This window comes from Notolepis coatsorum (genome assembly GCF_963971535.1).
Source record: "Notolepis coatsorum genome assembly, chromosome: 1".
NCBI classification, from domain to species: Eukaryota; Metazoa; Chordata; class Actinopteri; order Aulopiformes; family Paralepididae; genus Notolepis; species Notolepis coatsorum.
The window spans coordinates 11,677,409-11,702,010 of record NC_140165.1 but is presented as its reverse complement, the minus strand read 5'-3'; the positions used below and the strand labels follow the sequence as shown (position 1 = coordinate 11,702,010).

The 24,602-nt window shown below is 46.2% G+C and overlaps 1 protein-coding gene across 9 annotated transcripts in view; it reads left to right on the top strand.

The window, feature by feature from the left end:
- LOC311241402 (mitogen-activated protein kinase kinase kinase kinase 4-like) overlaps window positions 1-23,097 on the top strand; it is a 144,524-nt gene extending 121,427 nt beyond the window's left edge. For 6 of the 9 annotated variants that reach the window (XM_084330215.1, XM_084330217.1, XM_084330214.1 and 3 more), the window contains 10 exons: window positions 1,876-2,163; window positions 5,309-5,426; window positions 6,361-6,528; window positions 7,811-7,954; window positions 12,038-12,172; window positions 14,699-14,799; window positions 15,908-16,057; window positions 18,478-18,637; window positions 19,734-19,873; window positions 22,288-23,097. In XM_084330215.1, coding sequence (XP_084186341.1) covers window positions 1,876-2,163; window positions 5,309-5,426; window positions 6,361-6,528; window positions 7,811-7,954; window positions 12,038-12,172; window positions 14,699-14,799; window positions 15,908-16,057; window positions 18,478-18,637; window positions 19,734-19,873; window positions 22,288-22,371 — 1,488 coding nt within the window. In that variant the 3' untranslated portion in view covers window positions 22,372-23,097. The remainder of the gene's footprint in view (window positions 1-1,875; window positions 2,164-5,308; window positions 5,427-6,360; window positions 6,529-7,810; window positions 7,955-12,037; window positions 12,173-14,698; window positions 14,800-15,907; window positions 16,058-18,477; window positions 18,638-19,733; window positions 19,874-22,287) is intronic. The other 3 variants (XM_084330216.1, XM_084330213.1, XM_084330212.1) reach the window with 1 other exon arrangement.
- The last annotated feature ends 1,505 nt before the right edge of the window (window positions 23,098-24,602 follow it).

Genomic DNA, 24,602 nt, shown 5'->3' with positions numbered 1-24,602 from the left:
CGCGCTCATTTCCTCTCATGCTCACCTACCTCCAGTTACATAGATTTTGTGTTTTAGATGTCGCTCTGCGCTCGAAGCACATGAGCCTTTTTTTTTGTTGATCTGAAATGTCTTTTAACCCTTTCACTACCACACTACACACGGTTAACCTTTCACTACCACACTACAGACGGTTAACCTTTCACTACCACACTACAGAAGGTTAACCTTTCACTACCACACTACAGAAGGGTAACCTTTCTTTCACTACCACACTACAGAAGGGTAACCTTTCACTACCACACTACAGAAGGGTAACCTTTCACTACCACACTACAGAAGGTTAACCCTTTCACTACCACACTACAGAAGGTTAACCCTTTCACTACCACACTACAGACTGTTAACCTTTCACTACCACACTACACACGGTTAACCTTTCACTACCACACTACAGAAGGTTAACCCTTTCACTACCACACTACAGACGGTTAACCTTTCACTACCACACTACAGACGGTTAACCTTTCACTATCACACTACAGAAGGTTAACCCTTTCACTACCACACTACAGAAGGTTAACCTTTCACTACCACACTACAGACGGTTAACCTTTCACTACCACACTACAGATGGTTAACCTTTCACTACCACACTACAGAAGGTTAACCTTTCACTACCACACTACAGAAGGTTAACCTTTCACTACCACACTACAGATGGTTAACCTTTCACTACCACACTACAGAAGGTTAACCTTTCACTACCACACTACAGAAGGGTAACCTTTCACTACCACACTACAGAAGGTTAACCATTCACTACCACACTACAGAAGGTTAACCCTTTCACTACCACACTACAGACGGTTAACCTTTCACTACCACACTACAGAAGGTTAACCCTTTCACTACCACACTACAGACGGTTAACCTTTCACTACCACACTACAGACGGTTAACCTTTCACTACCACACTACAGAAGGTTCACCCTTTCACTACCACACTACACACGGTTAACCTTTCACTACCACACTACAGAAGGTTAACCTTTCACTACCACACTACAGAAGGTTAACCTTTCACTTAACCATCTGTAGTGTGGTAGTGAAAGGGTTAACCCTTTGTCGTGTGGCAGTGGAAGGGTTAACCTTCTGTAGTGTGGTAGTGAAAGGGTTAACCCTTTGTCGTGTGGCAGTGGAAGGGTTAACCTTCTGTAGTGTGGTAGTGAAAGGGTTAACCCTTTGTCGTGTGGCAGTGGAAGGGTTAACCTTCTGTAGTGTGGTAGTGAAAGGGTTAACCCTTTGTCGTGTGGCAGTGGAAGGGTTAACCTTCTGTAGTGTGGTAGTGGAAGGGTTAACCTTCAGTAGTGTGGTAGTGAAAGGGTTAACCCTTTGCCGTGTGGTAGTGAAAGGGTTAGAGTAGGGTCAGGCTCACCGCTGTGCGTTTTCCGGGTGGAACGCCGCCTCCTGCTATTTTGGAACGACTAAAGAAATGCATTCAAACTAAGTGCCTTCTGAACAGGGTTGAGGCAAAACGGAAGGAGCTCGTTGGTGCGGTGTATGAACGCCGCTTGAAAGGATGAGAAAAACCAAGGCACTTTAGGGGAAAAAGATAAAATGCCTTTATTGCCAAGTTCTATATACAGAACACGGTAAGAACAAAGAATCTGTATAGAACTTGCCGATGCAATAAAGCAATTTTCTTTTCCGTAGAAGTTGAAGTGTTTATTTCCAAAGACGACCAAGTCGAGGGAACTTGATGAATTATGTTAAACGGGCGGTTAGGAGGACACGGGGGACACACAGGGGTCGTCCGGTCGCAGGTTAGAACCCCTGTCTTTGTCTTCTGTCTGGCGGGACCCAGACCCAGGTGTGTCTGTTCTTAACTTCCAGAGCGCAGGTGACTTAGAGCGGTTGGCCAATGCCTGCTCCTTGATTGGCCCCGCCCCCGGCCACGCCCACCCGGAGAAAAACGGCTTTGCCGGACGCATACACCACCTACCAGACCTTATCCAGCAGAGCCAACACCCCTCCACCTCCAACCCCCCCTCCTCCTCCTCCTCCTCCTCCTCCATCCCCTCCTGCTCCACCACCAACACCACCTCCTCAACCTCCGCCTTCCCCCCATCATCCAGTCCTGCCATGTCCCCCCTGATCCTCCAGGAGCTCGCCGCTATGGAGGTATGTCCCTCCCCCCCCCCCCCCCCCCCCCCATTCCCAAACGGAGACTAATAACCAAGGACTGGACGTTAGAAGGTGGACGGACTCGAGAATGCGAGCTCAGTCATTGGACAGATTTGTGATGCGAGCTCAGTCATTTGCTGCGTTTACGTGTCACATGGTATTTTTTACGATGCTAGCTTCGTTTCCTGGTTCCGGTCAAGGAAACTATAAAAGAAGGAAGGGTCATCGCGTCACCGTGTAGCGTGTGTGAACGAACGTGCATTAGTGCCACCAAGTGTGGAAACGTTGGCCGACATTGAGTTGAATGGGATCAGCCGTCTTGTTTATGTCATTTAAAACAGGTTATAAATACACAAACTAAAATACATTATGCAAGTTACCTCGAATGTCAGAATCATCTGCAATTTGTTGCATTAACTAGCTAACGTTTGATATATTGGTTGATGTATATTTCCTCAAATAGCTGCTACTATATTATGAATTTGAATACAGGCTTCAATAGAACTGACATCAAAGTCTGGCACCAAGAAAAGCATAGAACGCTGGTTTTCTGACGCGATGACCCTTCCTCCTTTTATAGTTTCCTTGGTTACATGTAGTATTTCCATATCCCAATCGCCAATATCTAGCGTGTGTTCATGGGATATTGTGAGTATTGCCATGGAAACGGAACATTTAAATAAGATTTACATGCCTCTGTGTCCAGGCACTTATTGATATCTTAACCAGGCTTTTCGATAACCAAGATAAGGGCTTATCTGGGTTATTGTAAACAGAATATGAAGTTTACATACGCTGACGCAAAAGAAAATGTAAATACTGAATCGCAATAAGACGTCAGTGTGCACATGAATGCAGTCAGTGACGACGCTGCTGCTGCGGTGAGAAGTATTTAATTAAACCACACCGGGGTTGTTCAAACAATGCATCAAGTCCATACCTCAAAGTCTGCACATACCCACGTCATTGTCCAGTCCTTGGTTTTTGGCTCCTAGCCACCTTGTTGCCCCCCTTCACTCACCTGTTCTGTCCTGTCCTGGCTCTCCTCTGCCCCCTGCTGGCCTTGTCGACGCACTCACTGACTGACTCGTCTTGATCGTTCTGGCCTGCCGGCTGCAACTCTCGACTCATCTCTCCCTCCTTCTACTCACTGCACTGCTAACCCTGGTGCCCCCTGGTGGTGGAAAACGGTCACGGCATGGGCTCCTTTGGGGTGATGGTTCTTTGCACTGGAATGCAGTTTGCAGTTCACCTCGTGTGTGCTTTTAGGTCGGATGGGGTCTGTGTGGGTGGTAGCATGCTTGGTGTGGTGCTTTTGCAGTGTTGGCTTGTCCATCTTGGAGGGGGATGCGGGCCTGCTAAGATTTTATGGAAAGTTATGCCACAAAACAACATGCATCTCATTTAATCGACCATATTGACATGGCGCCCATTTTGCTCTTATGTCCTGCTCGGGTTGGGAGTTGGATGAATGTTGTTTTGTGGCGCTGTGTAATATACGCAATTACAGAAGGAACTGTACTCTTCCCCCAAATACTCCAAAATAAAAGTGTCCCAATAATTTTGATTCCCTTAAAGGGATAGGTCTTATTTCTGGAACCTTGGCCCTTCCTCGCACTAGCTCCAGCTAGTTAGCCACAGAATAATACAAAGTCAATGGGGTCGAGCCCATGTCTATATACAAGCTTGACTGAGATTAAATAGGAAATGGGGCTAAGGTTCCAAAAAGATCCGGACTATCCCTTTAAACTCACTGCATCTTTTCCCGTCAGGTTTTCAACCACAATCTTTTACGGGCTCCTACTCATTCCAGAGGAAGGAGTCTCTTCTGTGTAGGAGTGTGACATGATGGCGTGTGCGTGTGCGTGTGTGTGTGTGTGTGTTTTGGGTGGTGGTCGTCGTCTTCATCACATCTGTTCGCCTTATTGCCAGCAGCTTGTCTTTCATGTTTCACCGTCATCATCATCATCATCATCTCCTCCTTCACTCTCGTCTCCTCTCTGTCACGTCTCTCATGTTTGCTTTTCTCACGTTGGGACTTTTCTTCCTAATAACAAAAAACACTTTCGTAACTGCACGTTTGTTTTGGGGCGTTTTTGTTCATTTCATTTACAAAAAAAAATATATATATATATATGTTTAATCAAGTCTCCCAATTCTTTTATTATGCCATCTGTAAAGTATCTCCTCCTATTGTTCCGTGAAGAAATAATACAAAAATCGAAATGTGAAAAAACGTCATTTTCTCTCCGGATTGATTGATTAAGTTAAGCTCGACGCCCGTGTTTACGAGTCCCCAGAGGGTGAAGCTCTAACTCAACGTTTTAAAGCCGGTCCCTTTCCTGTTCTCGCTTCATTCAGCGGCCGTACATCACAGTTAGCTTTATTACCTTAAGCCGCGCTCGTAAACATGTCGGCCGCAGCCGCCAGTCATGAAAGCATTGGAGGAGATCAATAGATTATGCGTTTGGGTCGTGGTGTTGACCAAAGGGCCCCGTTCACCGGTGCTTTAACACCGCCTGCTTTCTGTCAGGAAGTCACCTTACAAGTGCACGCAGTATTCCGGGATACTAGCTAACGCACTGGAATATTGTCGGGATGGGGTATTTACCTGTACTTTCTATATGTACATTTATATGTATATCTTCCTATTCTGATCACATTATTTCATTTCAAGCCTTTATTTCCACTCGTAAGACACTGACGCTACCCTCGTTTACAGCGCCGACGAGCTTACAAAACGAGACGTAGTTTATCAGCAATTTCTTACATGTAGACACAAGAATAAACGATAGAAAATCAGCGAAGACAGTCGGAGCAGTCATTTGAACGTGTAGAATAGGTTCCAACAGCGTTGTGAGGTAAGACAGAAGTTTACCAATAAGGGCTTTAAAACTAAACAAATAACCAATGATAGTCTTTCAACCATGTATACGTCGATAAATGGAACGTTGCAAATATTACCGCGGAAATAGCAAGTAGAGGGAAAAAGTTTCGGATGTGTACTTATCTCCAGAGTTTGATCAGGAACTTTTCTAGGGACCCTATTTTCATATTGGTGGGGAAGGACAGACTTGGGACAGGTTAAAGGTCATTGTTGAGTGTGTGTGTGTGTTCTCTAACTCCTGTGTCGTTATGTCAGACCCAGTCGGCGAGCAACACCATGACCAAACACAAGTCCTCCTCCTCCTTCACGCCCTTCATCGACCCGCGCCTCCTCCAGATCTCCCCCTCCAGCGGGGGTGGTCTCAACAACATGGGTAGGTCCACACCTGTGTGTGTGTGTGTGTGTGTATGTGTGTTAGGAGTGTAACACTTCTCCCCACACAACAATAGGATTCCAGATATTTAGGGAAAGGTTAGATCAGAGAAATAGGATAATGTATAGAGCGGACGTTCCCCAACACACATCAACGCTCTGGAGCCGTGGTGAACACAGCGTGGAATAGAACAGAAAGAGAGTCTCTTTCTCTCTCGGAACGCAGTGCGCGCGTACTGAGAGTCTCTCTCTCTCTCTCTCTCTCTCTCTCTCTGTCTCAAGTAGCCAAACGTTACACTATAAAAACGAACTGGATATTTGGATTGTGTGTGTGTGATTTTTGGCTGGTGAAAATGCTGAGTAGCTAGTAGGGATGGGCGTGAGTAATAGACGATTACTCGTAGCTATGAGAAAAATCCAAAAAAGAAAAATCGAAATTATACATTTTTATGAAAAAAAAATATATATATATTTTTTTTTCCATATCTTTTCACATGTATGTGTAAGATTATAACTGTTTGTTGGTTTCCTTAAACATATATGAACAAAACAAAGTACAAAAAAAAAATTACAAAAAAAAATATTATAATATATATACATATTTTTTTTTTTTTACGTTTTTTCCCCCCCTTTTCGAGTAATACACGATCAATCGAGTATAGCATGCGATCAATCGATCTGGATTTTTCTTTAAAATGCCCATCTCTAGTGGCTAGTGATTTTGGAAAACCACTAGCCGCAGAGTGTCTGGTGAGCCAAAAAGTGAATGTCAAGCCCCGGTTGGGAAGGGAAGTAACAAACCCACCTGCTTGACGCTCCCCATGTAGTTTGAGGAATCTAGGTGTGCAACGTTAACAAACATATTATGTTGTGGTGTGGTGTCTAGTTTAACCGCTGACCCTCTGTGCCCCCCCTCCTCCCCCCTTCCCCACCAGGCCTCGGGCAGGACGGGCGGCTGGCGGACGCGCTGAGGGCCGACCCGTCCCGTAAGGGCTCGGTGGTCAACGTCAACCCCGTCAACACGCGCCCGCAGAGCGACACGCCCGAGATCCGCAAGTACAAGAAGAGGTTCAACTCCGAGATCCTGTGCGCCGCGCTCTGGGGTGAGTTGTGTATCTGAGACGTGCGGCGTATCTCTGTTGGGTTCTTCTGTCTTTTGTGTTTGACGTCGTGTCTCTTTTTTAAAGGAACACGCCAGCATTTGGGGAAATGAGCTTACCGTCTTCTCCAGAGAGAGACGAGAAGATGGATACCAGTTCCCTGCGTTCAGTAGAAAGCTATCTGGCTGTTAGCCTAGCTTAGCACAATGAATGGAAGCGGACAGTGCCGGTTAGCCTAGGCATTGTCCGACTAACACATCTCCCGAAGGCTAACCGGCACTGTCCGCTTCCATTCATTGTGCTAAGCTAGGCTAACGTGCAGCCAGATAGCTTTCTATTGAACGCACACCGAGAGGAAACTGGTATCTATCTTCTTGTCTCTCTCTGGAGAAGACGATAAGATAATTTCCCAAAATGTTGGCGTGTTCCTTTTAACCTTTCACTACCACTACCTAAGGCCGAATCCCAATAGTTTCCTACTTGGCACCATATCAGATGCACGCTATTGGGTTTTTAAGATTCTGGCTTCATTAGTCTGTTCTGTATGGACCTTGTATGAACCCTTTTTTTAGAGATTGTTTGCTTTGTTGTAATTACCTAACCCTGATGGAGGCTACGTCAACTGAAACACATTGGTTTGCTTTGTTGTAATTACACAGGATTTGGTTTCAGCAATCAACGTTTATTGTTCTCCAGCTGTTGCTGAATTTCCTCCTTTCTTGTAGATGAGAATAACTCACTATTTGGGTCAGATTTAAGCTTTTTTAAACTAACAATGATTTTAACAATAATATACGCCGGACTTCGCGGTTCACGCACTACAAGGTTACCCTTCCTTCTTTTATGGTTTCCTTGTCCGGATGACTGAGCTCGCATCTCGAGTCTGTCCAATGACTGAGCTCGCATCTCGAGTCTGTCCAATGACTGAGCTCGCATCTCGAGTCTGTCCAATGACTGAGCTCGCATCTCGAGTCTGTCCAATGACTGAGCTCGCATCTCGAGTCTGTCCAATGACTGAGCTCGCATCTCGAGTCTGTCCAATGACTGAGCTCGCATCTCGAGTCTGTCCAATGACTGAGCTTGCATCTCGAGTCTGTCCAATGAGAATGGGGGGGGGGGGGGGGACATACCTCCATAGCGCCGGCGAGCTCCAGGAGGCAATATAACACAAGTCAAACTCTGAAACTGAGTATATTCTCTGAATCTGGACACGGCTGCAGATCTTTGGACGGGGAAAATATTATTTAGCATGATTTTTCACGAGGCAACACGTTGTGTGTTCCAGGGGTGAACCTGCTGGTGGGGACGGAGAGCGGTCTGATGCTGCTGGACAGGAGCGGTCAGGGGAAGGTCTACCCTCTGATCAGCCGACGACGCATCCAGCAGATGGACGTCCTGGAGGGACTGAACGTCCTGGTCACCATATCAGGTACACGGGCTGCTGCAGGACTCTGGACGCTGACGTCAACGTTTCTGGGACGAGCTGTGTCCCGTGTGTTGGCGATCTTTGGTTTGGAAGTCTAGTTCTGTGAGAAGCCACCGCAGAAAATGCCACGATCGTCCCGGGAGAGACCCTACTATTTCTCCATCCCACCTCCGCCTTTGTACATTCAGCGGTTTTAGTAATTTTCTCATATAGCAAATTCATCTCAGCAAAATCGCGACCGATGTCTGTAGCAATGTAGCAAGTTCCCACCCACTTACATTTAGTCATTTAGCTGACACTTTTATCCAAAGAGACTTACAAGTTCTGTACAACAGGTCAGCAGGAAGGGTACGACTGTTTCAGCTGAGTAACAATGTTCGTCAAACTGTGTTGAACTTGAGTGCTACAGTCTTGAGTGCATAGTAGTAAAGACATATTATCATAGTAGGTAGTAATATAGGCCAGGTAGGTTCCTTAGTAGCAAAGTGCATAATGGTGGGGGCGACAGTGGCTCGGGAGGTAGAGCAGTCGTCTGGTTATCCGGAGGTTCCCGGTTCGATTCCCGGGCAGCGTGTCTGAGGTGTCCTTGAGCAAGACACTTAACCCCTAACTGCTCCCGAGGAGCAGGTTGGCACCTTGCATGGTTGCCTCCGCCGTCGGTGTGTGAATGTGTGAGTGAATGGGTAAAAATGTGAGGAACAAAAATTGTAAAGCGCTTTGGATAAAAGCTCTATAAATGTACCATTTAGTAGAAGACTGTATGAAGGTTAATTTCCTGAGGCCCTATTGGCAGGCGTGTCACGGTTTGTTAACCCTTTCACTACACTACAGAAACCTTTCACTCAGGGTTCGAAATTAACGGGGGCTTGGGGCAAAATGCCCTCGAAAATTGACCAAATGCCCTCGAAAATCAGTTAAGGGGGGCAATAAAAGCCCCCGACAGTTTACTAATTATATATATAATTATATATATGCTCTACAGTGCGAGCATTTCCCCCTAATAATATGTGTGTGTGCGCGAACCGGAAAAATCATTTACTTGCAGAGTGAAGATTACAAAACAGCTCTGCTGTTAATAGTTAAGAAACTGGACTGAAATTCAGTTTTTGGGTGGAATGCAAAGAGGGAGGGAGGCGGGGCCCCCTGCGTGTTACAGGTTGCTTGAGAGGTCCGAACACAGACAGACAGACAGAGAGCTCTGCTTTTCAGCAAGCATGCATAGTTGCAAAGCTGCTATCTTAACGTTAGCAAGCTAAGCATCTGCATAGCGCGACCTGTGTAACGTTAAGTAACTTGTGTTCGGCGGGGAAAGACCGTTTTATTTGTAACACAACTCCAAACATTATCAAACATAGGGACGAAGACTGTAAAAAAAAGTGTCAACAATGTTTTATAATCTTTATGTTAATTTTCATTATAAAAATGTTGTTCCCCCGAAATACAAAAAAAAGCCCCCGAAAATCAATTAAGGGGGGCAAAAAAAGCCCTTGAAATTTTTTTTTTATTTCTAACCCTGCTTTCACTACCACACTACAGACGGTTAACCGCGAAAGGGTTAACTCTTTGGTAGTGTAGTGAAAGGGTTAAATGAGACTTTTAGGCAACAGAGCAAACAACCCCTTATTTGTAATTAGCTGCTCCACATTTAGGAATGGAAAGATTGCGCTGCATAGAATGAAACTGCGTCTAAACTGCTTCCTTGAACGCTATGCAACCAGGCTGCGGTGACATCCATCCATCGGGAAGGTATTACTGTCCGTTGGTTTATTTTTAAACATAACCTTGCCTCTGCAGTAACCACAGCTTCGCGGACGGTAACGTATCCGTCAGCTCGCCCCCTCTCCATCAAAACGGACTCGATCTGGCGCAGACGGACACGACCCTGTTCGACGATCGGATATGGATTCAAAAACGGACGTAAGCGACGCAACGGATCGATGTAGCCGCGTACCGTCGTACAGAACACGACGCAGAGAGGGAACATCCATCTTCACGCTAGCGTGGTGCTGAAAGGCCGGCGCAGACGCGGAATGTGGAAAAAGCAAATCCATATCTGATATGGGAAAATAAATAGGTCTTATCTGGGGAAATAACCTATTAACCCTCTAAAGCCTACATAGACTTCGGTTCACCTGGACATAGTGTTATATTTTTGCCAATTCTGAGCTTATTCTTTGAGTCGGTATCGATCACGGCTGCTGTAGAACTTGAGATGCTCACGTCAACGTTTCTGGGACGAGCCGTCTGTGTGTTGACGGATTGTTTTGTTAAAATAATGGTTTGGAAGTCTAGTCGTGTGAGAAGCTGCCACAGAATTTCAACGGGTGATTTTCATTCAAGCTGCACAATAAATTATATAGTTGTCAGACCGCTTCAGACCATAGCTTCAGACCATAGCTTCAGACCATAGCTTCAACCCATAGCTTCAGACCATAGCTTCAGACCATAGCTTCAACCCATAGCTTCGGACCATAGCTTCAGACCATAGCTTCAGACCATAGCTTCAGACCATAGCTTCAGACCATAGCTTCAACCCATAGCTTCAGACCATAGCTTCAGACCATAGCTTCAGACCATAGCTTCAGACCATAGCTTCAGACCATAGCTTCAGACCATAGCTTCAGACTATAGCTTCAACCCATAGCTTCAACCCATAGCTTCAGACCATAGCTTCAACCCATAGCTTCGGACCATAGCTTCGGACCATAGCTTCGGACCATAGCTTCAGACCATAGCTTCAGACCATAGCTTCAGACCATAGCTTCGGACCATAGCTTCGGACCATAGCTTCGGACCATAGCTTCGGACCATAGCTTCGGACCATAGCTTCGGACCATAGCTTCAGACCATAGCTTCAGACCATAGCTTCAGACCATAGCTTCAGACCATAGCTTCAGACCATAGCTTCAACCCATAGCTTCAGACCATAGCTTCAGACCATAGCTTCAGACCATAGCTTCAACCCATAGCTTCAGACCATAGCTTCAGACCATAGCTTCAGACCATAGCTTCAACCCATAGCTTCAGACCATAGCTTCAGACCACGCATCAAATCCTTGACTATGGTTGTCATCATCACTGTCCCAGCATTCTGGCTCAGAGTCCTTATATCATCAGGATCGTCTTCAACATCCACAACAAGTTCCTCTTGAACAAGCAGAGCGTCTCTCTGGCGTCCAGATCTGCGCACTGGAGGAGAGCACACTGGAGTAGAGAAACGATAGGGGTTGTCCATTGGTTCTCCCTCCCCATTTCTAGATGGCTGCCCATTTCCATTGGCTATAGGCTAAAAGTAGGGATGTCCGATATTATCGGCCTACCGATATTATCGGCCGATATCTGCATTCAAATGTGATATCGGAAAATATCTATCGGTTTTCAAAAATATATATATATATATACATTTCTATAACCTTTATTTACCCAGGCAAGCAAGTAAGAACAAATTCAGATTTTATTTATTGTCAAAAGTATGCATAATGTTGTGTTAATTCCACAACAAGAGATATGTAATGTTAATTACCTGAAATTATTCAATTTTTTGGGGGGGGGAAACCCTGCATATATCGGTATCGGTTGATATCGGTATCGGAAATTAAGAGTTGGACAATATCGGTATATCGGTATCGGTAAAAAAGCCAATATCGAGCATCCCTAGCTAAAAGCATTGACAGATATAGATAGATGGATAGATAGAAACAGCGCATTATATGCAGTCTGCATTCGGAAGAAAAAACGACAAAGTGCTTTTTTAAATTTAAATTTTAATGTTTTTATTTATATAAAGGTGATTAGATACTTCAGACATGTCAACTCCTACTCACTTTGTCTCACTCTGTTACTCTTTCCCCTCTCACTCACTCCCTCACTCGCTCTCTCACTCCCTCTCTCACTCACTCACTCACTCCCTCACTCACTCTCTCACTCTCTCTCTCTCTCACTCACTCACTCTTGCTCTCTCACTCCCTCTCTCACTCTCTCTCTCTCTCTCTCACTCACTTACTCTCTCTCTTGCTCTCTCACTCACTCTCTCACTCTCTCACTCTCTCTCTCTCTCTCACTCTCTCTCACTCTCTCCCTCCTCAGGCAAGAAGAACAAGCTGCGTGTCTACTACCTGTCGTGGCTCAGGAACAAGATTTTGCACAACGACCCGGAGGTGGAGAAGAAGCAGGGCTGGGTCACCGTGGGCGACCTGGAGGGCTGCGTCCACTACAAAGTCGGTACGTCCCCCTCGACCCCTAACCCCCCCCCCATTCAAGTATCTTCACAGTCTCTCTTACCTCCTCCAGGAATAGAACCGTATTCATTGTACCACAACATGTCATGTTCAGCTCCTAGCTCTAGTGACAAGCTTTGTATGTATTACATATATATCAAATCAAATTAATCTGTAAAGCCCGCAATCACACATTAATGTCCCCCATGGGCCGGACAAGTCTTCTTTAAACGAGTCAAGAAGAAACATCGCAATAAATCAAGAACAAACCAAACGAATCATGAAATCCAAAACAACACTCCCAGACATACCCCAGCGAAGGTAAGTAGAAACTCACTAAAAACCTAGCAATAGGAAGAAATGTGGAGGAGAGAAACCTTAGAAGGGCCGTTCAAGGGGGGATATATATATAAAGCGCCTCTAACGTATCACAGCGGATTCTGAGGGTTGAGTCAGAGTATTTCAGCAGCGGCTTGTGTTTTCACCCCACCAGCCTTTGTTGAGACTCCGAGCTTTCTATTGTTTCCTTCGAAAACACAATGCGAACTTGTAATAATAATTTAGGACGAGTTTTGACTTGACCCTCAGAATAGGGCTGCACGATTAATCGATTTTTAATCGGCATCGCGATTTGGAATGATGCAATATTTTTTTTTTTACTTACAAAAAAAAGTTTTACCAGGAAGTCCCATTGAGATACAAGATCGGTTTGGGAGAGGGAGGTAAGGGGTTTTAGATTGTGTGTTGTGAAGTTTAGACTTCAGAGAGGGAGAGTAAAGTACAGAAAAAAAGGTACCGTTGGGTACCGGTATCGATTCCCAGGTAAAAAGAAACATTTTCAGGCTCTGTGTCCCGAACAGACCCACAGCGTAGGCCAGATGCAAGCCGCATTTTACAATAAACCTCTGTGGGGCTGCTTAATTTATTTATTTATTATTATAATCACAAATTTTATCGCAATCGCAATATCTGTCAGAAAAATTGCAATTAGATTATTTTCCAAAATCGTGCAGCCCTACCTCAGAATCCGTGGCGGTTTGTTTGCGTACAAAGCTTGTCGATAGAGCTGATGTATTCCATGAAGCATCTCTCTCACCATGTGCCTGTTTCATCTGAAGTGTCTCTTGTCAGAAAGGACCTCCAGTGTCAGACCTCCAGTGTTAAAGCCACTCATAGTGTTTTTTTTTTTTTATCCACTTTTTCTCCCATTTTTCCATATTTTCTCTCATCCCAATTTCGTATCCTCCAATTCAACCCTCCCCTGTCACGAACGCTGTTTCTTGCCTCCCACAAGCCGGCTGCAATGTGGACTAAGTCATACATAGCACAAGTCCCCTCCGGTACTTGAGGTAACAGCAGTCGCATCTTTTCACCTGCGCAGCTCGATCTCTCAGTGGCGAGGAGTAACGCGTGGGAGGCTCACGCTGCCCCTGACACTTCCTGATTCTACTGCGCAGGCGCACCAACCGACCTGTAGGAGTCGCTGTCCACATCGCCCGATCCCCACCCATCAGTTTCCCACCCCCTAATACGGCCAATGTGTATTAGTATGAACGACCAGCTAAACTGAAAGCAATGTGGAGCGCTGGGCTCGAACAGGCAAGCCCAGCGTCTCCGTCATTCGTGGCGAGCGCCTTGCCCACTACGCCACGTAGCCGCCCTGACCTCATAGTGTTGGCCACTGACCTCATGTTCCTCAGTGTTAAAGCCACTGACCTCATGTTCCTCCAGTGTTAAAGCCACTGACCTCATGTTCCTCAGTGTTAAAGCCACTGACCTCATGTTCCTCCAGTGTTAAAGCCACTGACCTCATGTTCCTCAGTGTTGAAGCCACTGACCTCATGTTCCTCAGTGTTAAAGCCACTGACCTCATGTCCCTCCAGTGTTGAAGCCACTGACCTCATGTTCCTCAGTGTTAAAGCCACTGACCTCATGTTCCTCAGTGTTAAAGCCACTGACCTCATGTTCCTCCGTGTTAAAGCTACTGACCTCATGTTCCTCAGTGTTAAAGCCACTGACCTCATGTTCCTCAGTGTTAAAGCCACTGACCTCATGTTCCTCAGTGTTGAAGCCACTGACCTCATGTTCCTCAGTGTTAAAGCCACTGACCTCATGTTCCTCAGTGTTGAAGCCACTGACCTCATGTTCCTCAGTGTTAAAGCCACTGACCTCATGTTCCTCAGTGTTGAAGCCACTGACCTCATGTTCCTCAGTGTTAAAGCCACTGACCTCATGTTCCTCAGTGTTGAAGCCACTGACCTCATGTTCCTCAGTGTTAAAGCCACTGACCTCATGTTCCTCAGTGTTGAAGCCACTGACCTCATGTTCCTCAGTGTTAAAGCCACTGACCTCATGTTCCTCAGTGTTGAAGCCACTGACCTCATGTTCCTCAGTGTTGAAGCCACTGACCTCATGTTCCTCAGTGTTAAAGCCACTGACCTCATGTTCCTCAGTGTTGAAGCCACTGACCTCATGTCCCTCCAGTGTTGAAGCCACTGACCTCATGCTCCTCTGTTCCGTTGTGTTCCAGTGAAGTACGAGAGGATCAAGTTCCTGGTGCTGGCCCTGAGGAATGCTGTGGAGGTGTACGCCTGGGCGCCTAAACCCTACCACAAGTTCATGGCCTTCAAGGTGAGCGAAGGCAGCCAGCTCCCCGAGAGAGTTTCTCTGCTGTATCTGACTAGAGCTGTGACTAGAGCTGTATCTGACTAGAGCTGTATCTGACTAGAGCTGTGACTAGAGCTGTATCTGACTAGAGCTGTGACTAGAGCTGTATCTGACTAGAGCTGTATCTGACTAGAGCTGTATCTGACTAGAGCTGTATCTGACTAGAGCTGTATCTGACTAGAGCTGTATCTGACTAGAGCTGTATCTGACTAGAGCTGTGACTAGAGCTGTATCTGACTAGAGCTGTGACTAGAGCTGTATCTGACTAGAGCTGTGACTAGAGCTGTATCTGACTAGAGCTGTGACTAGAGCTGTATCTGACTAGAGCTGTATCTGACTAGAGCTGTATCTGACTAGAGCTGTGACTAGAGCTGTATCTGACTAGAGCTGTATCTGACTAGAGCTGTGACTAGAGCTGTATCTGTTGACTATGTTAATGCATTGGAACTAAGCCCATGTTCTTAACCCTTTCACTTCCACACTACCAAATGGTTAACCCTTTCACTGCGACAATACAGAAGGGTAAACCCTTTCACTGCCACATGACAAAGGGTTAACCCTTTCACAACCACACTACAGAAGGTTAGCCCTTTCACTACCACACACTACAGACTGTTAACCGTCTGTAGTGTGTGGTAGTGAAAGGTTAACCTTCTGTAGTGTGATAGTGAAAGGTTAACCGTCTGTAGTGTGGTAGTGAAAGGTTAACCTTCTGTAGTGTGATAGTGAAAGGTTAACCTTCTGTAGTGTGATAGTGAAAGGGTTAAGACGGTCCAAAAAGAGTTTCTGCAAAACCAATCAATCGCCATGTTCTTCTCTGGAGTGCATCGTCATCGGGGCAGTTCCATCCCGCTACCTAGAGGTCTAACTCTAGCCAACAACAAAGTCATCCAGGACTTGCCGTGTCTCACTGCTGTCGTCTCAGCCAATAGCAAATGGCTTCTCAACGGATCGACTGACTGGCTGTCTGAGTTGTTTGATGATGTTTAACTTTTCATGTGTGTTCTGGCTTTTACTGCCTGACCCTTGCTGCCCTGCCTCACAAGCCTGTCCGTCTGTTTGTTTGTTTTAGTCTTTCGGTGACCTGGTGCACAAGCCCCTGCTGGTTGACTTGACGGTAGAGGAGGGTCAGAGGTTAAAGGTCATCTACGGCTCCTGCTCGGGCTTCCATGCTGTGGATGTTGACTCTGGGGCCGTCTACGACATCTACCTGCCCACTCACGTAAGCATTCCTGTCCTTCTGTTGTGGTTTATCACTCTGATCTTTCTCATACTTTCTCTTTTGATTAAAGGGGAGGTTCAGGAATTTTAGGCTGCGTTTACACTGCAGGCCTTATGCTCAATTCATATATATATTTTTTTATATATATAAATGTGGGGCCAATATCAGATTCGGTGTGAACTGGCCACACGCTCCTGAACTGACCTTCGTGCGAAAAATGAACAATAAAGAAGATGCAAAACCTGACCTGTATCTGATTTAGGATCACATTATGAAAGTGGCCCAAATCTGAATGAAAAACATCGGATTCCATGTGATTTGTGCTGCTCACACTGTTGTGAAAAAAGGTCACGTATGAGCAAAATAAATCTGATTGAGGCCAGCTCTTTTGCCTCCAGTGTGAATGTAGCCTTGTTTATGACCAGCAAACCCCCTCGCAGGACATATACTTTTTTTTGCTCCTGTGCGTTTTGTGTAAATTGACACAGGCAGGGGGGCATTGGTTTGATTTGGTCGGGACACTTGACACACGAGCGCACGCAGCGTGGGACTAGAAAATCGTTTTGCACTAATTTGACGCCGATTTTGTTTCTATGTTTTTTGCCGCGGCAGACGCACGTCTCCTCCAAACTACACGCCTCACGTTCTTTAAGCACTCTGTTGAAAAGGTTTCAACTTTAGGTGTGGTGCAATCGAATCAACCGAGGGGAGGGATTACAAATCTGAGACGGCAAAACAAACCAATCGATAATAAAGGAGAAGCTAATAATACATCAAATTTGTATAGCGCTTTTCCGATTGCTCAAAGACACTTTATAGAACAAAACAAACAATAGTTTTAGTAGAGAAAGATTTTAAATACAAATTTATTATATAAAAAGGTGAGAGAGGAAGGAGTTCAAGGCTTGAAGGCCAGGGTAAAAAGGTGGGTTTTGAGGGCTTTTTTAAATGATGAGAGGGTGTCTGCATGACTGATATGGTTGGGAAGGGCATTCCAGAGGGTGGGGGCAGCTGCAGCGAAGGCCCTGTCGCCCCAGGTCCGGAGCTTAGTCCTGATGAATGTATGTAACTTGTGTAACGTTAGCTGAGGTAGCAACGGTAATCAGTGGTAATGTATGTAACTTATGTACCGTTAGCTGAGCCAGCAACGGTAATCACGGTAATAACTTGCGACCTGAGCGCCACTTTTCAATGAACAACAGTTTTATTTTATTTTTTGCCCCCTCTTGTACTTTGTTCGTGTTTTCGGTCTCGGTCTCATTCTCTTTTCTCTTTTTTGTTTGTTGATGGTTTGGTTCACCCGGTCTTTTCACACCCACAATATGCCGCCACATTGTAACGTTAGCTAACTGTCTGTAAAGTAAACTATGGATGAGTCGTTCGCACTAACCAGTTGAGCTATTAACGTTAACAGCGTTCGTTCAGCTGTCAGCTGTCACACACGGAGGCAACACGACGCACGCGATAGGGCGAAGTGGATGGGCCAATGAATGAGCACACTGTCCGCACCCAGTCCTCGTGGGAGTTGTAGTATTATGTAGTATCACCTGGATTGACTTAATTATTGCAGATGCCTTTTGTAGACTACAATGTTGGCGGGTAGAATGACGCAGTTACCTGCCACTGCCGAATTCTACCTGTATTTGGCAGGTGGCGGGTGTTAATGTCAAGCCCGCGTGTATGTCAATTTAATGACAGATTAATTGAAAATGGGGGACCCTGATGTAAACAAGACGAAAGTCTTTCTCTGGTCTGCATCCCCTTAACACATTCGGGGCCATTCGATTTCCCCATCTACAGTAGCTATAGCTGAATAGTGTTGTAGTATTGTGTACAGTGATATGGGTATAAAAACACTATGGTAGTAAGTCCGTCCGGAGACATTTGAGTGTAGCACCCGGTCTGGAACAGGGTTTACTGCAACCTCGATAGTGCCTACTAGCAGGATCTGGCCAGTACTGCACCTTCGGAGTCCCAGTATGCCTTTTAACGGCAACATACAGGTCCCTGACATTGAATAGGATATTAAAATCGATATATATATATATATACGTGGTTGGCCGCGAAAGTGTTAACAATTGTTTTAGCTGTGTTTTTGTTTAGATAACTAGCATTCTAGTTTTCTTCAGATAAGATAAGATATTCCTTTATTGGTCCCCTTGGGGAAATTCAGGCATCATAGCAGCATGGGGGAGGGTAGGGGGTACAGGTAGTAAAAACAAGCAGTGTAAACAATATAACAAGTCGATAATTAAGTAATGTATGTAACTTATGTAACGTTAGCTGAGGTAGCAACGGTAATCGGTGCGCTTTCGATTCTCCACATGCGCCACACCGCGCCTCGTGTTTGAGCGTAAGAAAAAAGGCGTCCAAACGTGATCACAGCCTCAACTGTGTCGTGTTTCTCTTCTCTCCCTCAGATCCAGGCCAGCATCCAGTCGCACGCCATCATCATCCTGCCCAACACGGACGGCATCGAGCTGCTGGTCTGCTACGAGGACGAGGGCGTCTACGTCAACACCTACGGCCGCATCACCAAGGACGTGGTGCTGCAGTGGGGCGAGATGCCCACCTCAGTGGGTAGGTGGAGGAGACAGTGGGGGAGATGGTGGAGGAGACAGTGGGGGAGACAGTGGGGGGAGACAGTGGGGGGAGATGGTGGAGGAGACAGTGGGGGAGATGGTGGAGGAGACAGTGGGGGAGATGGTGGAGGAGACAGTGGGGGAGATGGTGGGGGAGACAGTGGGGGGAGACGGTGGGGGAGATGGTGGAGGAGACAGTGGGGGAGACAGTGGGGGGAGATGGTGGAGGAGACAGTGGGGGAGATGGTGGAGGAGACAGTGGGGGAGATGGTGGGGGAGATGGTGGAGGAGACAGTGGGGGAGATGGTGGGGGAGACAGTGGGGGAGATGGTGGAGGAGACAGTGGGGGAGATGGTGGGGGAGATGGTGGAGGAGACAGTGGGGGAGATGGTGGAGGAGACAGTGGGGGGAGAGGCCCACCTCAGTGGGTAGGTGGAGGAGACACGCTGCCGGTGCTGGAAATGAAATGGATGAACGTGACTTTAGATTTAGGTTCAAATGTATTGTTGTCATACAGTATAGTACAACTAAAAGATTAAACTGGGGTATATATAAATGAGTACTACTGAGTAATAATCAGATGTATGAATAGTGTTGTAGTATTGTGTACAGTGATATGGGTATAAAAACACTATGGTAGTAAGTCGTAATGGCCAGCAGCATAACTAGTAAGAGTAGGTGGGGATATATATATATATAAAGATTATTATATGCAGGTATATTCAGACAGATGTGGATACATATATATATATATACAATACATGTGAATATGTATATATAATATATACACACACATTCATTTTGATACCATTTATACATTTTATATACAGTTATACAGTTTAATTTCCCTGAGTCAGATAATTTTTTGCACCCTTTTATAAATACCTGAAGTGCCTAGAGCTGCAGGTACACACACCAGACAGGTGTGTATCAGACAGACAGGTGTGTGTCAGACAGGTGTGAGACAGACAGGTGTGTATCAGAAAGACAGACAGGTGTGTGTCAGACAGACAGGTGTGTATCAGACAGACAGGTGTGTGTCAGACAGACAGTATATACACGTGCACGCCCTGACTTGGTCTCTCCCTCTGCAGCCTACATTAGGTCCAACCAGATCATGGGCTGGGGAGAGAAGGCCATCGAGATCCGCTCGGTGGAGACGGGCCACCTGGACGGAGTGTTCATGCACAAGAGAGCGCAGCGGCTGAAGTTCCTCTGTGAGCGGAACGACAAGGTGAGGGACTAGAGAGAGAACCGACTAGGTGAGAGACTAGAGAGAGAACAGACTAGGTGAGAGACTAGAGAGAGAACAGACTAGGTGAGAGACTAGAGAGAGAACAGACTAGGTGAGAGACTAGAGAGAGAACAGACTAGGTGAGAGACTAGAGAGAGAACCAACTAGGTGAGAGAGGAACGACTAGGTGAGAGACTAGAGAGAGAGCCGACTAGGTGAGAGAGAACCGACTAGGTGAGAGACTAGAGAGAGAACCGACTAGGTGAGAGACTAGAGAGAGAACCGACTAGGTGAGAGACTAGAGAGAGAACCGACTAGGTGAGAGACTAGAGAGAGAACCGACTAGGTGAGAGACTAGAGAGAGAACCGACTAGGTGAGAGACTAGAGAGGGAACAGACTAGGTGAGAGACTAGAGAGAGAACCGACTAGGTGAGAGACTAGAGAGAGAACAGACTAGGTGAGAGAGGAACGACAAGGTGAGAGAGGAACGACAAGGTGAGAGACTAGAGAGAGAACAGACTAGGTGAGAGACTAGAGAGAGAACCGACTAGGTGAGAGACTAGAGAGAGAACAGACTAGGTGAGAGACTAGAGAGAGAACAGACTAGGTGAGAGACTAGAGAGAGAACAGACTAGGTGAGAGAGGAACGACTAGGTGAGAGACTAGAGAGAGAACAGACTAGGTGAGAGACTAGAGAGAGAACAGACTAGGTGAGAGACTAGAGAGAGAACAGACTAGGTGAGAGACTAGAGAGAGAACCGACTAGGTGAGAGACTAGAGAGAGAACCGACTAGGTGAGAGAGGAACGACTAGTTGAGAGACGAGAGAGAGAACAGACTAGGTGAGAGACTAGAGAGAGAACCGACTAGGTGAGAGACTAGAGAGAGAACCGACTAGGTGAGAGACTAGAGAGAGAACAGACTAGGTGAGAGACTAGAGAGAGAACAGACTAGGTGAGAGACTAGAGAGAGAACAGACTAGGTGAGAGACTAGAGAGAGAACAGACTAGGTGAGAGACTAGAGAGAGAACAGACTAGGTGAGAGACTAGAGAGAGAACAGACTAGGTGAGAGAGGAACGACTAGGTGAGAGACTAGAGAGAGAACAGACTAGGTGAGAGAGGAACGACAAGGTGAGAGACTAGAGAGAGAACAGACTAGGTGAGAGACTAGAGAGAGAACCGACTAGGTGAGAGACTAGAGAGAGAACAGACTAGGTGAGAGACTAGAGAGAGAACCGACTAGGTGAGAGACTAGAGAGAGAACAGACTAGGTGAGAGACTAGAGAGAGAACAGACTAGGTGAGAGACTAGAGAGAGAACCGACTAGGTGAGAGACTAGAGAGAGAACCGACTAGGTGAGAAGAACACGAGACTAGAGAGACCCGTGTGTTTTCTGAAGCCGGTAGCGTGGCTTTAAAATATTGTAACTCCAAAGAAAGGCTGCGATTTAATGAGATAAATGTGTGTGCGCTGAATGCATGCAAGTGAAAGCCTGTAGCTTCTCGCATTAACACATTGACCGCCAGCAGCAGGGGGCGCTGATCTCCCTTCATCGCCAGGTCTTTATTCAATGGATATAGTTCTAGACTGAGACATTTGCGAGTGCTTAAAATATATCTTATATTATATCTATGGGTCTAATAACGCCGTCGACCCTCAGTGAGTTGCTTCCAGTCAACATGCCCAAAACAGTCGTGCATACATGAGATTACCGTCGTAGCGTACCCCGCCCGCCCGGCTCAGATCGCCTCCTAAAACACACCAGCCCATTTACAATGGGATGCAATATCTCCGCATGGCAGTAGAGGGCGGTGTTGACAGTCTGCCAGCTCAGACAGGGTCTGAAGGGTATACCAGAGGCTGCAGCTATGAATTATGAATAGATATAGCGAATAAACGAAATAACGATCCCAAAAACTCGTTTCTGGCGCTGAACGCATTGGCGGGCAACAACGAGTTAACTCCAAATCCGAGCCGCTAAAGAGCTGTGTATGTGTCCTCACTACGGTAGCAAGTCATACTGGCCAGCGGTGTAACCAGTGAGAGCAGTGCAGTCACCGCCATCTTGTTCATGTTACCTTTAAAGGAACACATTTTGGGAAATTAGCTTACCGTCTTCTCCAGAGCGAGACAAGAAGATAGATACACAAACTTAGCACAATGAATGGAAGTGGACAGCCTTCAGAAGAGGTGTTGGTTGGACAATGCCTAGGCTAACCGGCACTGTCCGCTTCCATTAATTTTGCTAAGCTAGGCTAACATGCAGCCAGATGAACTGAACGCATAGAGGGGAAACCGGTATCCATCTTCTTGTCTCTCTCTGGAGAAGACGGTAAGCTAATTTCCCAAAGTGTTGGCGTGTTCCTTTAAGATCCTCCCGTATAACACGCTGTGTTTGCCCGTGTGCCCGCAGGTGTTCTTTGCGTCTGTGCGCTCCGGAGGGGCCAGCCAGGTCTACTTCATGACCTTGGGACGCACCTCTCTGATGAGCTGGTAGTCAAACCACACACACACACACACACACACCACGTCACCACGATGACCACGCCTACAGGAGAGACACCCGACGGATGGCGACGACGACGATAACTGGCGGTGACGACGACGACGATGATGATGATGATGAAGATGATGACAACCTTGAGCCCCAAAACTGGAGCGGTTCTCTTCGCCCAGCATCTTGACAGCAGGGGGGGGGGGGCTGTATCTTCCTCTCACCCCGCGAGGGGCAAAGCGAACAATGACGCGTTTCCATAAAGAAAACGGATTGGACTTGTAAGGGTGATGCGCGGGAGGGGGCGGGACAACAGGGGAGGAAGGGGGGGAGGGGGGGGGTGTTAGTATCCAAGGGCTTGTAGGACTCTGTGTATGACTGGGGGTGGGGTTCTGTTTGTGTGCATTGTGTCACTGAATCCATTGAGCACTAGTACACTCCACTAGGCCAGGCCAACAGAAGACCTCATCACTTCCCTCCCCGGTCCGTCTTGGAGCCCCCCCCCCCCCCCCCCCTCCCCTCCCACTGTGGGACCGGGGGATCACATGCCTGTTGATGGTAAAAACTATATGTATGTGTCATTCATAGTAAAACTTAGTGTTGCGTATGTATGTGTGTGTGTTTGTAAGATGGAAAGAGTATTTGAGTGACTGAGAGGGAGAGGAAAGAGAGAGGGAGAGAGAGAAAGAAAGAGACTGTATGTAGGACAGAAGGAAGGTGGATGTTGGATGCTGATGTGATGGAGGGGGGGGTGGAGGGGGATGGGGGGGGGGGGGGGGGGGCTGGAGGGACCTGTGCCAGACCTTCAGTAGGTCCTTGTTGTTTTAGTGTGTTTACTGTTTAATACATTATCATCTTCAGGTCAGATTTAAATACTTCCTTTTTCTCACCAGGTAGATTTCCACGTCGAGCGTTTCCTTCAGATAAAAAGAAACCTCTCGTTACGGTTTTAAAGGGGAACCACGGCCAATTTCAGAATTCATATAAATGTCTTAAGACGGTACAATAATATCGGTGAAAATGAGCAACTCTCTCCCATATTCCAATCCTAGAGTGAGTCAAAGTCAAACTTCTGCGTCAAGTATTGAGTCTAAAGTCGCTCCTTGAACTATGAACTGAGAAGGATTTGATAGGTGACACTGAGACACACCCAGGAGAACGTTCTGATAGGTGACACTGAGAGACACCTGACCCAGGGGAGCGTTCTGATAGGTGACACTGAGACACACCCAGGGGAACGTTCTGAGTTCATAGGTACATTCTCTGTTTCGGATATGAGACCAGACCACTACTATAGAATAAAGCTCACTTACAGGGGAGGGAAGAATTGGATAATACGAAATTGGGATGGGAGAAAAATAGAAAATGGGGAGAAAAAGTGGATTAAAAAAAGAATAAAACTCACTTTGATGTAAAAAAGAAAACAAACATTCGGTGGGTCAAACAAAATCATCGTCTCATTCATCGTCAACAGAGCAGCGCCAGACTTTATACCTGATGACACAAGTTTGAGTCTTTCTCCTCTGGTTTCTGGCTTTGGGACAGAGAGAGTAGCTCATGTTCACGGATATTGATTGAACTGTCTCAGGTCATGGAAAATAACACGTTAGAATGTTTTATTTGAGTGGCGTTCCCCTTTGATGTCCTGAAAGCTTGACGTGTAAATCTGCGGGTCGGACTCTTCACTTACTTGCTTTCCTCTCCGTGGAAGATTGAGTTTCTAGGGAATCTCCTTTTTGAAATATCCATAAAAACAAACAGGGTATTGGATATCAACATGTTTTTTTTTAAGTTATACATATATACTCACTACAGTTACCTTCTTGTGGGCCACTAACTCATGTGGTCGATCCCCCCCAGGGTTTAAGTATAGACACTTTCTGAAGATTATTATAATTTTTTATTTTATTTTTACATGTTCCACTTTGCCTTGCATAGGTCATGTTGAAAATAAATAATAAGAAAAAAGTAGCCCTAGTTATGACTGGCTAGTTGCATACTATCAACTTGGATTTAGCCAATCTTTCATACACTATATATATGTATATATATATGACTTGGTTGGCACACATGAATAACACTTATTAGTTGAGCTGGAAGAACTTCTACTATGGGATGATTATTTTTCATAAATAGGGTTATAGGATAAACTGTGAAATGGAAGGACATGAGGTGCAGTGAGCATGGGAACCTCTAGGGGGAGACGTGGAGGCCGAGAGGGTTGAGAAGGAGCT